At 41.0% G+C, this 12,047-nt stretch overlaps 1 protein-coding gene across 3 annotated transcripts in view; it reads left to right on the top strand.

Moving 5' to 3' along the window:
- Positions 1–12,047, top strand: part of LOC134672589 (cyclin-dependent kinase-like 1) — a 49,915-nt gene that overhangs the window by 25,729 nt on the left and 12,139 nt on the right. For 2 of the 3 annotated variants that reach the window (XM_063530539.1, XM_063530538.1), the window contains exons 2-6: positions 3,923–4,031; positions 4,727–4,867; positions 6,310–6,504; positions 10,553–10,722; positions 11,582–11,703. In XM_063530539.1, the coding sequence (XP_063386609.1) occupies positions 3,954–4,031; positions 4,727–4,867; positions 6,310–6,504; positions 10,553–10,722; positions 11,582–11,703 (706 nt within the window). In that variant the 5' untranslated portion in view covers positions 3,923–3,953. Of the gene's footprint in view, positions 1–3,922; positions 4,032–4,338; positions 4,406–4,726; positions 4,868–6,309; positions 6,505–10,552; positions 10,723–11,581; positions 11,704–12,047 lie in introns of those variants that run through there. The other variant, XM_063530540.1, reaches the window with a different exon arrangement.

The raw sequence follows: 12,047 nt of genomic DNA, 5'->3' as shown, positions 1-12,047 counted from the left end.
CACGTTTTATTCTTAGACTTTACCCCTCTATTACTATCAATTCTCCTTACTTTAGCCGACCGATCTACTCTACTGCTTCTCGCGTTCTGTGTCAAACTGTCAGCATACCAACCCACCTCGCACCTGCTTCTGCCGCGATTCATCCCACATTAATATTCTATGTAACAGAACGAGTCAGTCCGAGGATATCATGAACGTATACCGTATGACATCGGTTACACGCTAATTCTGGCGTCAGTTCAGTCCATAAATCTGGTCAGAATGACGGGAGAATTATCGTGTAACACGCGGACTGATGGACTGATGGTCTGGACTGAAGAAAAAAATTTTTTTTTGATAATATTCGTCAGTCCGTTTTGAATGACAGGAAACTGATAGGAGACGATCGTGTAACCTCTTTGTGTCATTCTCGCGTCAGTCACCGTCCATGCAACAATGGAATGATGGACTGAACTGACGCCAGAATTAGCGTGTAACCGATGTCTATATTTATTGGGACTGTATATTATATACCCTCAAGTCCCTCAAGTCTCTAGAAAGGTTGTAACTGTTGTAAGACAAAACAAAATGTATTTTTCAGGAATATTCACTGTTATCGTCCACTTTACAATATTTTATACGTAGCAACTTACCTAAAGCCCCTCTTAGTATTATGTAGATATGGAGAACTTACAAAAGGAGCATTCCACGGGCTGTCCCGTACAAACGCATTATATTCCCTGTGTTGCGACTTTTTTCTCGGTATTTAAAGCAGGCGATTATTTTGCTGTGTATTTTTTTTTGACCATTTGTCATAGAAAAGGAAACTCTTATACCTGCAATTCTTCAGAAAATTCGCGTTTGTACGGGACAAACGGTAGACAATTTCATGGAATGCTCCAAAAACGCATTAAATAAATTACCTACTTAGCGTTGACAATTGTTGTTGTTTAATCTTCATCAAAAATAAATTATAAGTTGTCACGCCGATTAAACAAACATACTCGTCGCTCGTCGGGTGACAAGCAAAAGTCACTAAGTACCACCACAAGTTTATAGCCATAGTGAACAATATTAGTACTAAAAGAAGGTCGATTTTTGTTTAAATTTATTTAGTAATTAGTGACTTTTGCTTGTCACCTGACGATCTATTCTTAGCTAAGTAAAAAATGAGTCTACTAAACTTAGAGGTACCTATAGTTGCGACATAAAATAGTAGAAATGAAATGAAATGGAACTAAAAAATTCCCATACTAAATTGTTGCCATGTTTAAGCATTTTACGTCAAAAATGTGACAAATACGTAGGAAGTGGCGCCCTCATTTATTTTCTACAATTTCTTGTTATAGTCTGACAAGTCCTATACCTATGTCCGGTACCTATGTCGTAAGGTACCGTGCCACTGCCAAGAGAGCAAGTTAAGTTCATTTGTTTGCTTAATGTAATGTAGGTACAAACAAAACCATTTGGAGTACCTATCTAGATAGGTACGTTAACTAATATACAAGTCAAAAACTCATTTTCTCACCCAAATAGATCAAATACCCTAACTGTCATAGGCCTTGGTCATCAAGGACAGTTAAACATACCTAGACTTAAACGTGACTGCCGCCTTGATATTGATAAATGGTCGAACTATTTTTATAATCCTTGACGTAAATTAAGGTGTGAATATTTCAAGCACAGTCAACATCATGCTACATATAGCTAGTGACGCCTAAAAAGTTGCCAAGTATATCTTTAAAGCCATAACAGACGGGCCATAGCAGCCATAACAGACATCACACGACTTCGACCATGATACGGGCAAAATATATTTTTCTTGCTCTTACTTACCTATAGCTACAGTAGCGGCAAATAATATGTCACTTTTTTCAGATCCATTTACAGGATATTATTTATTTACAGGAATAAACAAACATAATAAAACTTACAAAACTATTTACATAATTTATTTGATAGTTTCTCAAAAACGGCTGTAGCGATTTCGATGAATTTACAATATAGTGACGTACGAAAACGACAATTCGATCAAACTAGATTCCATTTTACAATATTAGTTCCATTAGTCCATTTTACAATATTAGTAATAGAGCGCTGGTGGCCTAGCGGTAAGAGCGTGCGACTTGCAATCCGGAGGTCGCGGGTTCAAACCCCGGCTCGTACCAATGAGTTTTTCGGAACTTATGTACGAAATATCATTTGATATTTACCAGTCGCTTTTCGGTGAAGGAAAACATCGTGAGGAAACCTGCATACATCTGCGAAGAAATTCAAAGGTGTATGTGAAGTCCCCAATCCGCATTGGGCTAGCGTGGGGACTATAGCCCAAGCCCTCTCGCGCTCGAGAGGAGGCCTGTGCCCAGCAGTGGGACGTATATATGCTGAGATGATGATGATGAATATTAGTTCGGCCGATCCTCAACTTCTTTGGACACGTGTCTCGGTGAGATGAAACATCCATAGAACGCCTAGTTGTGCAAGGAAGAGTGGGAGGAGACAGGGCTAGAGGATGATCGCCAATGAGATGGACTGACCAAATCAAAGCCAGTCGGTCACAGTAAGCGAATGCTCACGGAAAGCAGCTCTACGGGAGGAATAGCGACGTGTCGTTAAACAAGTCGCTCAAAAGTCTACATAATGGCCACGACCACTCTGGGCCCGATTCGGATTTTGAAATAGATATCTATAAGATATCTTTTAGACATCACCAAGATACGATAACGATATGTTTAAGTCTAACCTGTCAAATTTGACATTTGCGCGATTCTGGAGATACTCTTGAACGATTTCCACAGGATATGACTTAGAGATCCAATTCACATCTAATAGATATCTTACTCTATCTAACGTAAAAGTGACATTGGTTGCCCGAATCGCGCTGCAAAAGAGAACTAGTTGATATCTAAACTATAACGTATCTAGAATGGATCTAGTACGTGTCGTCTCTTGTGAATATCTTGAAGTTCGAATAGGTACAGCAGTCTGTCAAGAGTGTAACGAAGAAGAAGTTTGGCCGAGTCTTATAGGTACTTTTACTTTTAAAAAAAATACATACATAGTTATTCAAAGTAGAGATACCAAATGCTATTTACGGGACTCGGAATCAATTACCATTTGCTATCCTTGAGCGACAATGTTGAACAATTGTCGGGTTTCAATGAACGCTTTCAAGAATTGCGGAAAAGTCTCAAGGTTGGGTCGAAATGAATACAAAGAATTTATTTAGAAGGTCGTATATGGGGTCAATGGTCTAGTGACCTACTTCTCTACATTTCTAGAGATTGAGCTGAAAGGATAGCGTTACGCTAAGTGACCTACAATCGAGTTATTTTAATCGTAAAGCTGGATTAAGAAGTAAAAGAAAATCATTAAAATGAAATGGGATCCTATCTCATCGCATAACAATTGACTGTCATAATGTAATGTTACGCATAAATCTCTTTTCGCATATTTTTTCTCCAGCTGAAACAGAAAGTATTTTCGAAAATATTTTGCATAGGTTGTGTAGAATAGGGTTAGGTTTGTGTTATAATTTTTCAGAAATGTTAATATTTCCAGCACAATAACAATTATGCGAAATGAGTTTTATGCGTAACATTACATTAGGACAATCAATTATTATGCGACCCAAATTGACCCAATATGGACCCAAATGAAATATTTATATATCAGTGGCAACCCTAGAAAGTTATTTACCATCATGTCATGTTATTAATAGGATCTTCTTGCTAGGGTTGAAACCATGAAACATACAGATTTTTGCACTAATGTTTAACAAAATGTAGGTATCTCAAAAACGGTTAGAAATATGAACGTGATTAATAAGTGAAAAATAAAGTACATAGCCTAAACAATGCCCCGTTTGCATAAAAGTCCCTCGTTCTGTTCCACCCGATATAAATAAATAGGTAATGATTTTGACAGATAAAACCGTTTTCAGATTCATCAAGTAGCAGCTAAAATGGCCGGCCATGAGGAGCAAGATGCACCGTTTGTCCCCCTCCACCCCTAGCAGCCGGGCCATGGACAAGTATGAGCAGCTAGCTGTCGTGAGTACTATTCGTCAAGTAGCAGCTAAAATAGTCTGCCATGAACAGCATGCGCTGTTGTCTCCCTCCACCCCTAGCAGCCGGGCCATGGGTATGAGCAGCTAGCTGTCGTGAGTACTGGCCGCCTAGCCAAGGTTACAATCGCTATAGCTTCGACAGCGAAAAGCATTATGTATCTCTATCACTCTTTCACATTAGTATGACTGTGATAGTTGCGTTTCGATCGCTACGGAGCGTTAGCGATTGGCATCTTGGCTACGCGGCCTGTTCATCAAGTATAGCAGCTGAAATAGTTGGCCATGAGCAGCATGCGCCATTTGTCTTCCTCCAGCCCTAGCAGCCGGGCCATGGACAAGTATGAGCAGCTAGCTGTCGTGAGTACTAGTAGCAGCTAAAATAGTCGGCCATGAGCACTTGAGCAGCATGCGCTGTTTCTCTCCCTCCACCTCTACCCTCTCTCCCTCTACCTCTGACAAGTATGAGCAGCTAGCAATCGTGAGTAATCAAAAATATCTTGCCACTTACCTTAGACATATATGTATGTACACCCAACCGAAAAAAATGGTTATTTTATGAATAATTCATTTATAATGCAATTTTGCCGCTACTTAAAGAATTTGCTATGCACCTGAGGTGAAATTGTATATCTGCGATACAATACAGCTTAGTACAATTTAAAATCATGTGATCCGCAGGTCGGCGAAGGCTCGTACGGCGTGGTGCTGAAGTGCCGCCGCCGCGACACGGGGCAGCTCGTCGCTATCAAGAAGTTTCTGGAAACGGAGGATGACGCCGCCGTTCGCAAGATGGCGCTGCGAGAGATACGGATGCTCAAGGTGATTACCAAAGTGAAATGTATTGCATAGTGATAAGGGTTATTACGGCGTGCTAAAGTGCCGTCGCCTCGACACAGGACGGCTCGTGGCAAAATACGGATGCACAAGGTAATATTCTGCTTGGAGCGTCTCTCTCTCAAGCTCATTACCGAATGGTCTTGGAGCTAATTCAGGAGCTGGAAAAATTGAAAGACAATTCAAACTTACACTTTGACGTCATTTAGTTATCATCTGCCCGTGCGTCTCTCTCGCACCAATACGTGGTTGCAACGAATAAATGATATGATATCGGATAAATACGAGCAATATGCATGCGCGAATTAAAACTAAATGTCATCATTGAGACATCATAAATGCATGATTGAATTAGCCTCTTATTTATCAGTAGATCAGTACTCAAGGCATTCTCGATTGGGGTAAGTTTCACAAAAAAATCTAATATCCGTAACTTTTACACTAGAAATATTACCGTTTATTAAAAATGGTCCTAAACAATGGAACAAAAATAATAAAATAAAATATCCACGCTAACTTTCTAGTTTCTACTACGATTAGCTCAGAAACAACGAGTCATCGCCTTAGTCCCCATTAGGTTATTACGTCAACCATACTATAAGACCACCTAAGTATATTTTCTAGGGCACAGAAATGAGCAAACTTCAAATAATATCAAACACTAAATTACCCCTGAAAGTAGTATAGTGCCTATGGTTATTTTCGATGCGATTTCGTCGCAAGGCATTGATGTAGGTACTTTAATACAATAGAATGTTCAAGGTTCTAGGTCTTAGAAATGAGTAAAGTTTTCCAATACTAAAGTCATAATATCAGTGACTCAGCAATACGTTCAAAATCACTATAGGTATTCCATTTTGTATTTGTTTGCGAACTTATTTTCCATTGATTGGTGTGTTTTATGTTAAAAGGGAGGGTTGCGTCAGGGGGAAGGGATGGTGTGCGTAAAGCACCATACCCAAAGGTATCATACTACATTCATTTCAAGCACGGAAGAAAGAATGAGCGCGCCGCACTCTGATGTTTATTTCAAGCTTCTATAATTTGTTTTTCAAAAAACACAATTTGAACAAATCATACGTCCAATTGGCGGTCTTTTACGGTAAGACAGGAGCGGAAAAGGGTGAATTAACTTTTTCTTGTCACTAGTTGCCATGGTTACGGTCTCCTGGGTCACTCTTAAAATACTAATTATTTCGTATTTAAATGAACCAAACCTGAATTTTTTGCTAATGGGACATCTACTAAGCACGTTTGTAGAACATGGTACAGCAGCTCTTCTAAGAAAGTATGCTACTAATATTGCCTCCTGGCTGATGGGACAGAATAACAACAAGAAATAGTTGATCGACCCAAAAAACAAGAAATAGTTGATCGACCCAAAAAACTATAATCAGGTGTTCAAACACTGTATTTGTTTATTCCAGAAACTTCGCCACGAGCACCTAGTGAACATGATTGAGGTGTTCCGTCGCAAGCGGCGGTTCTACCTCGTCTTCGAATACCTGGACCACACCCTCCTGGACGAGCTGGAGGCATCCCCTGGAGGCTTAGGAGAAGATACCGCTAAGAGGCACCTCTACCAGTTGTTGAAGGGAATCGACTTTTGCCATCAGAATTCTGTAAGTACTTCTTCTTAGAATAGAATAGAATAGAGAGCGTTTATTCGTGACAAAAAAAACAAATATAACAACTAGTAATTAACACGGTCACGAAATGGTCCCTGTCCCGACTCAGCAGGTGCTAGCCTTCCGTCTAAAAAAGAACACATTATGACTACAATAATGTTATACAATAAAAAATAAAATTAAAGTGAGTGGCGGTTGTGGAAGAGACGAAAGGCAGTAAGTACCTACTTAGGAACGCGTCAGGAGTAGGTACTTAATAGTACATTATTGTCGAGGCTCGGAAGTAGCTACTTGCAGGCTGAGGATTCGTTTTAAACGGACGACCTTGGGAGTCCGTTTAATTGAATCCGAAGCCAGCAAGTAGCCTTCCAGCCGAGTCATATATAGTGCTTTTCTCAAAAATGGTGCAAGAAATATAAATATCATAGAAATATTTTACAAAAGCAACGTTCTTACGTATATATTTTCACAGAAAAAAGCACTTGCCGCCTTTTTATTTTTTTTAATAAAAAAATAGAAGTGTATTTTTCTGCCGAAAATACGCCAACCTATTTGAGACACCTAAATAGTCGCGGTACTAATCATCTGTTTGGCTGTTTAATGGGCCTGTGCCTTCATTTGATATGGCCATTTCAACTTTTAAAAAGTTTGGAACTCGACAAATAATGGAATTTGTATGCAACATTGCAGTCCCAAAATCGAGACTGCAATGTTTTTAACTTTTTAATTTTTGACTGACCATAAACTACGCGCTTCGCGACCTATTTTTTAGACGGCAAGGTCGACTTTGCCGTCCATTTTTGAGAAAATATACTTGTCTTCATCGTTCCCTCATTACTGAGGATCGTGACCAACAACTATGTCCCTCCATTTATCGCGAACAAGGGCTATGTGGGCTGCCCTCAGCATGGAACCACAATGCTTGTCTAATGAAATCCGACCGTCCTGCAGGGGCTCTTCCTCTAGCGCGATTGCCTTCAACTTGCCCCAGTCACAGAATAAATAATAGAACTAGGTACAGAAGACTCACTCTCTAACAAAACGCGTCTGTCACGATCAGCACAGATATGGCCGCTAGGTGGCGACAGCGCCACGCGCGGCTTATGGCAAACCCCAAAATTGGGGTCGAACGGATGTACTTTTAGCTACCTGTAGCAAAGATTTTAGAGCCACGCCTGCCCCAGTATGATGTCACATTCGAGGCTATGGTGTGTCGACCGCTGTAAGTACAGTCAAATGTAAAAATGTGGGTGTATATAACTGACTCAAAAATATGTCCCAAGTTCTTAATTCGCTGACACAAGAGCTATGGGACATGTTTTTGAGTATGATGTGTGCACCAGAGTTGGGCGTAATCAATTCCTTTTGGAATCAAATTACACATTACATTACAGTAATCATGATTCCTTAGTAATCGATTCCTTTGGTAATCGAAATTACTGGAATCAAATCCGCTGATTACTTGCGTAATTGATTCCTTTGGAATTGAATATATCTAAGTACAAGTGTAATCGTGATTCCTTCGTAATCAATTACTCCAGTAATCTGATTACGTAATATTGTTCAGACTAAATTACATTACTCGGTGTCAAAATACCTTTGATCGTTCTTCTCCCAGCCATAAATACACTTTTTGTGTGAAACTGTATCATATATGTTTTCGGGGGAGCAGATTTCGGAACTGATGACAGTTTTGGAATCCTCCGACATGTCTGCCGTGCACTTTGACATAAAAGTCTTCATGGGTGCCGTTTTATAGGTTTCAGGGAGTGCAGAATTCGAAAATGATGTCAGTTATGGAATCCGACATGTCTGCCGTGCACTTTGACATAAAAGTCGTCATGGGTGTCGTTTTATAGGTTTCAGGGAGTGCCGGTTTCGAAAATGATGACAGTTATGGAATCCGACATGTCTGCCATGCACTTTGACATAAAAGTCGTCATGGGTGTCGTTTTATAGGTTTCAGGGAGTGCCGGTTTCGTAAATGATGACAGTTTTGGAATCCGACATGTCTGCCGTGCACTTTGACATAAAAGTCGTCATGGGTGTCGTTTTATAGGTTTCAGGGAGTGCCGGTTTCGTAAATGATGACAGTTTTGGAATCCGACATGTCTGCCGTGCACTTTGACATAAAAGTCGTCATGGGTGTCGTTTTATAGGTTTTAGGGAGTGCAGAATTCGAAAATGATGACAGTTTTGGAATCCGACATGTCTGCCGTGCACTTTGACATAAAAGTCGTCATGGGTGTCGTTTTATAGGTTTCAAGGAGTGCCAAATTGGAAAATGATGTCAGTTATGGAATCTGACATGTCTGCCATGCACTTTGACATAAATGTCGTCATGGGTGTCGTTTTATAGGTTTCAGGGAGTGCCGGTTTCGAAAATGATGACAGTTTTGGAATCCGACATGTCTGCCGTGCACTTTGACATAAAAGTCGTAATGGGTGTCGTTTTATAGGTTTCAGGGAGTGCCGGTTTCGAAAATGATGACAGTTTTGGAATCCGACATGTCTGCCGTGCACTTTGACATAAAAGTCGTCATGGGTGTCGTTTTATAGGTTTCAGGAGTGCCGGTTTCGAAAATGATGACAGTTATGGAATCCGACATGTCTGCCATGCACTTTGACATAAAAGTCGTCATGGGTGTCGTTTTATAGGTTTCAGGTAGTGCAGAATTCGAAAATGATGACAGTTTTGGAATCCGACATGTCTGCCGTGCACTTTGACATAAAAGTCGTCATGGGTGTCGTTTTATAGGTTTCAGGGAGTGCCGGTTTCGTAAATGATGACAGTTTTGGAATCCGACATGTCTGCCATGCACTTTGACATAAAAGTCGTCATGGGTGTCGTTTTATAGGTTTCAGGAAGTGCAGAATTCGAAAATGATGACAGTTTTGGAATCCGACATGTCTGCCGTGCACTTTGACATAAAAGTCGTCATGGGTGTCGTTTTATAGGTTTCAGGGAGTGCCGGTTTCGTAAATGATGACAGTTTTGGAATCCGACATGTCTGCCATGCACTTTGACATAAAAGTCGTCATGGGTGTCGTTTTATAGGTTTCAGGAAGTGCAGAATTCGAAAATGATGACAGTTTTGGAATTTTCCATGTCTGTCGTGCACTTTGACATAAAAGTCGTCATGGGTGTCGTTTTATAGGTTTCAGGGAGTGCAGAATTCGAAAATGATGTCAGTTATGGAATCCGACATGTCTGCCGTGCACTTTGACATAAAAGTCGTCATGGGTGTCGTTTTATAGGTTTCAGGGAGTGCAGAATTCGAAAATGATGACAGTTTTGGAATCCAACATGTCTGCCGTGCACTTTGACATAAAACAGTCGAACGGATGTACTTTTAGCTACCTGTAGCAAAGATTTTAGAGCCACGCCTGCCCCAGTATGATGTCACATTCGAGGCTATGGTGTGTCGACCGCTGTAAGTACAGTCAAATGTAAAAATGTGGGTGTATATAACTGACTCAAAAATATGTCCCAAGTTCTTAATTCGCTGACACAAGAGCTATGGGACATGTTTTTGAGTATGATGTGTGCACCCATATTTTTACACTTGACTGTACCTACTTCTACCATACTCGTAATACGTATATGTTGCTTTTATTAGACAGATACCTACTTTCACTTGTGTTCTTAGTTATACGCTTTGAAATAACGGCCCCTGGGTTTTATTTTCTTGATTGGAAATTAATAAGTATCTACTTCGTAATAAGAAGAAAGACTTCACTTATGAGTTGTAATTTAATTGTGTACTTAACAAAGCGGGTTTTGGCTGCTTCGATCACACGAATCATTCATTATCTCATTAATAGAATTAATCTAGTGACAAACTTTTTGAGTTGGTGGTGGTTCAAGAGGTGAAAATAACTTTTGTACTTGCACATCTAAAATTTCACTTTCCTTTCGAGCTTCTAAGCTTGTAAATGTACAACTACCCTAAAATAAGACATAAGGAAAGGAGAATAGTAATAATTTCCTTTAAAATATTATTCCAAGGTTCTTTTCAAATAAATATTATTCTTATTCTAGATCATCCATCGTGACGTGAAGCCTGAGAACGTCCTAGTGTCCAAAACGGGCATCGTGAAGCTGTGCGATTTGGGCTTCGCCAGGGCTCTAGCGGCGCCTGGCGAGCCCTACACCGAGTACGTGGCCACACGGTGGTATAGGGCGCCGGAGTTACTGGTAGCAGAGCACAGGTAGGTTATATTAGGCCATCCATTGAGACATTATCCACTATCATCATTATCGAAATTCCGCAAGGACAGTCGCCATCAGATATATCGGAGTGGCCAAGGCGCTCACAGATATCTGAACACGCCTCTATTGTCAAGGCTTTAGAGTGCGTGTTCAGATTTTTGAGCACCTTGGCCGCTCCGATATATCTGATGGCAACAGGACTTCAATCCTTGCGATCTGGATCGGTGGAACTTGTTAAGCGACTTCTCTTGCTGAAGATTTTTTCTGAACTTCGTTACAAGCCATCGCGGCCATCGACCACCATGTGTCCCGCCTGACTTCAAGTGATGTAGCTCTTTTGCCAACAATCTTGTTTTTTCTACTCCTCATTCATAACAAAGTAAACACAAAATTTCTGTCTTCAATCATCGTGAAACTGTGCAAATTTGGGTTTCGCCAGGGCTCCGACGGGGGCCAGGCAAGCCCTATACGTGGCGACATGGTAGTATAGGGCGCCGGAGTTACGTGGGCCATACTAAAAGTTTCTGGATTCTGATATATGAGACGACTTATTTCTTCTAAGTGGCCAGTTCCAGGAATTTTCAGTATGCCCTAAGTACCTACTCGTATAACTGTAACAGGTAACAGGACACGGGTGCCCTTACGTCGCTTAGACGCTAACTATTCAAAAGACTCCCGTGAGATATACATATCACTTATAAATAGGTTTAAGGTCTCTCGGGTGTAATAGCTAGGAATACCCAGCTCCAATAGCTAGGAATAGCTAGGACTACCCAGGAGTACCTGGGCCCAGCAGTGGGATGAATGTAGACTAAGGATGAATAGGTATTCGATTTTAATACTGTGCCATGTTGCCAGGTACGGCCCCGAAGTGGATATCTGGGCAATCGGCTGCATGTTTGCTGAAATGTTGACCGGCGATCCGCTGTTCCCTGGCGATTCCGACATCGACCAGCTCGCACTTATCATCAAGACTGTCGGTGAGTTTCAATATTAGGAACCTGCACATCAGCTTTTTTTTCACGTAGGGGTTAATGCATTTTCGCATCTCACCCCCGGGCTGGGGAAGCCCAATGAGGGGTAGTATGTGGGACTCGCTCCTCCCATATCCTCCTCTGCTAGCCAGGAACGCGAAGAGAATACCCACTAACATCCTGCGGCGTCACCCGCTTTGCCGTTAGGGGAGCGTCATGGGATCGCTTGCGGTATTCTATCTGCGACGCCCTCCGAAACCTTCACATCAGCTAGACCAGAAAGTCTGGCTCCGGTATAATCTGCCTAAAGGGAAGTTAATAATTTCAATATTATTATATTTATTTCAGAC

Source organism: Cydia fagiglandana, chromosome 17, assembly GCF_963556715.1.
Source record: "Cydia fagiglandana chromosome 17, ilCydFagi1.1, whole genome shotgun sequence".
Classification (NCBI taxonomy): domain Eukaryota; kingdom Metazoa; phylum Arthropoda; class Insecta; order Lepidoptera; family Tortricidae; genus Cydia; species Cydia fagiglandana.
This window is presented reverse-complemented; position numbering and strand designations above follow the sequence as displayed.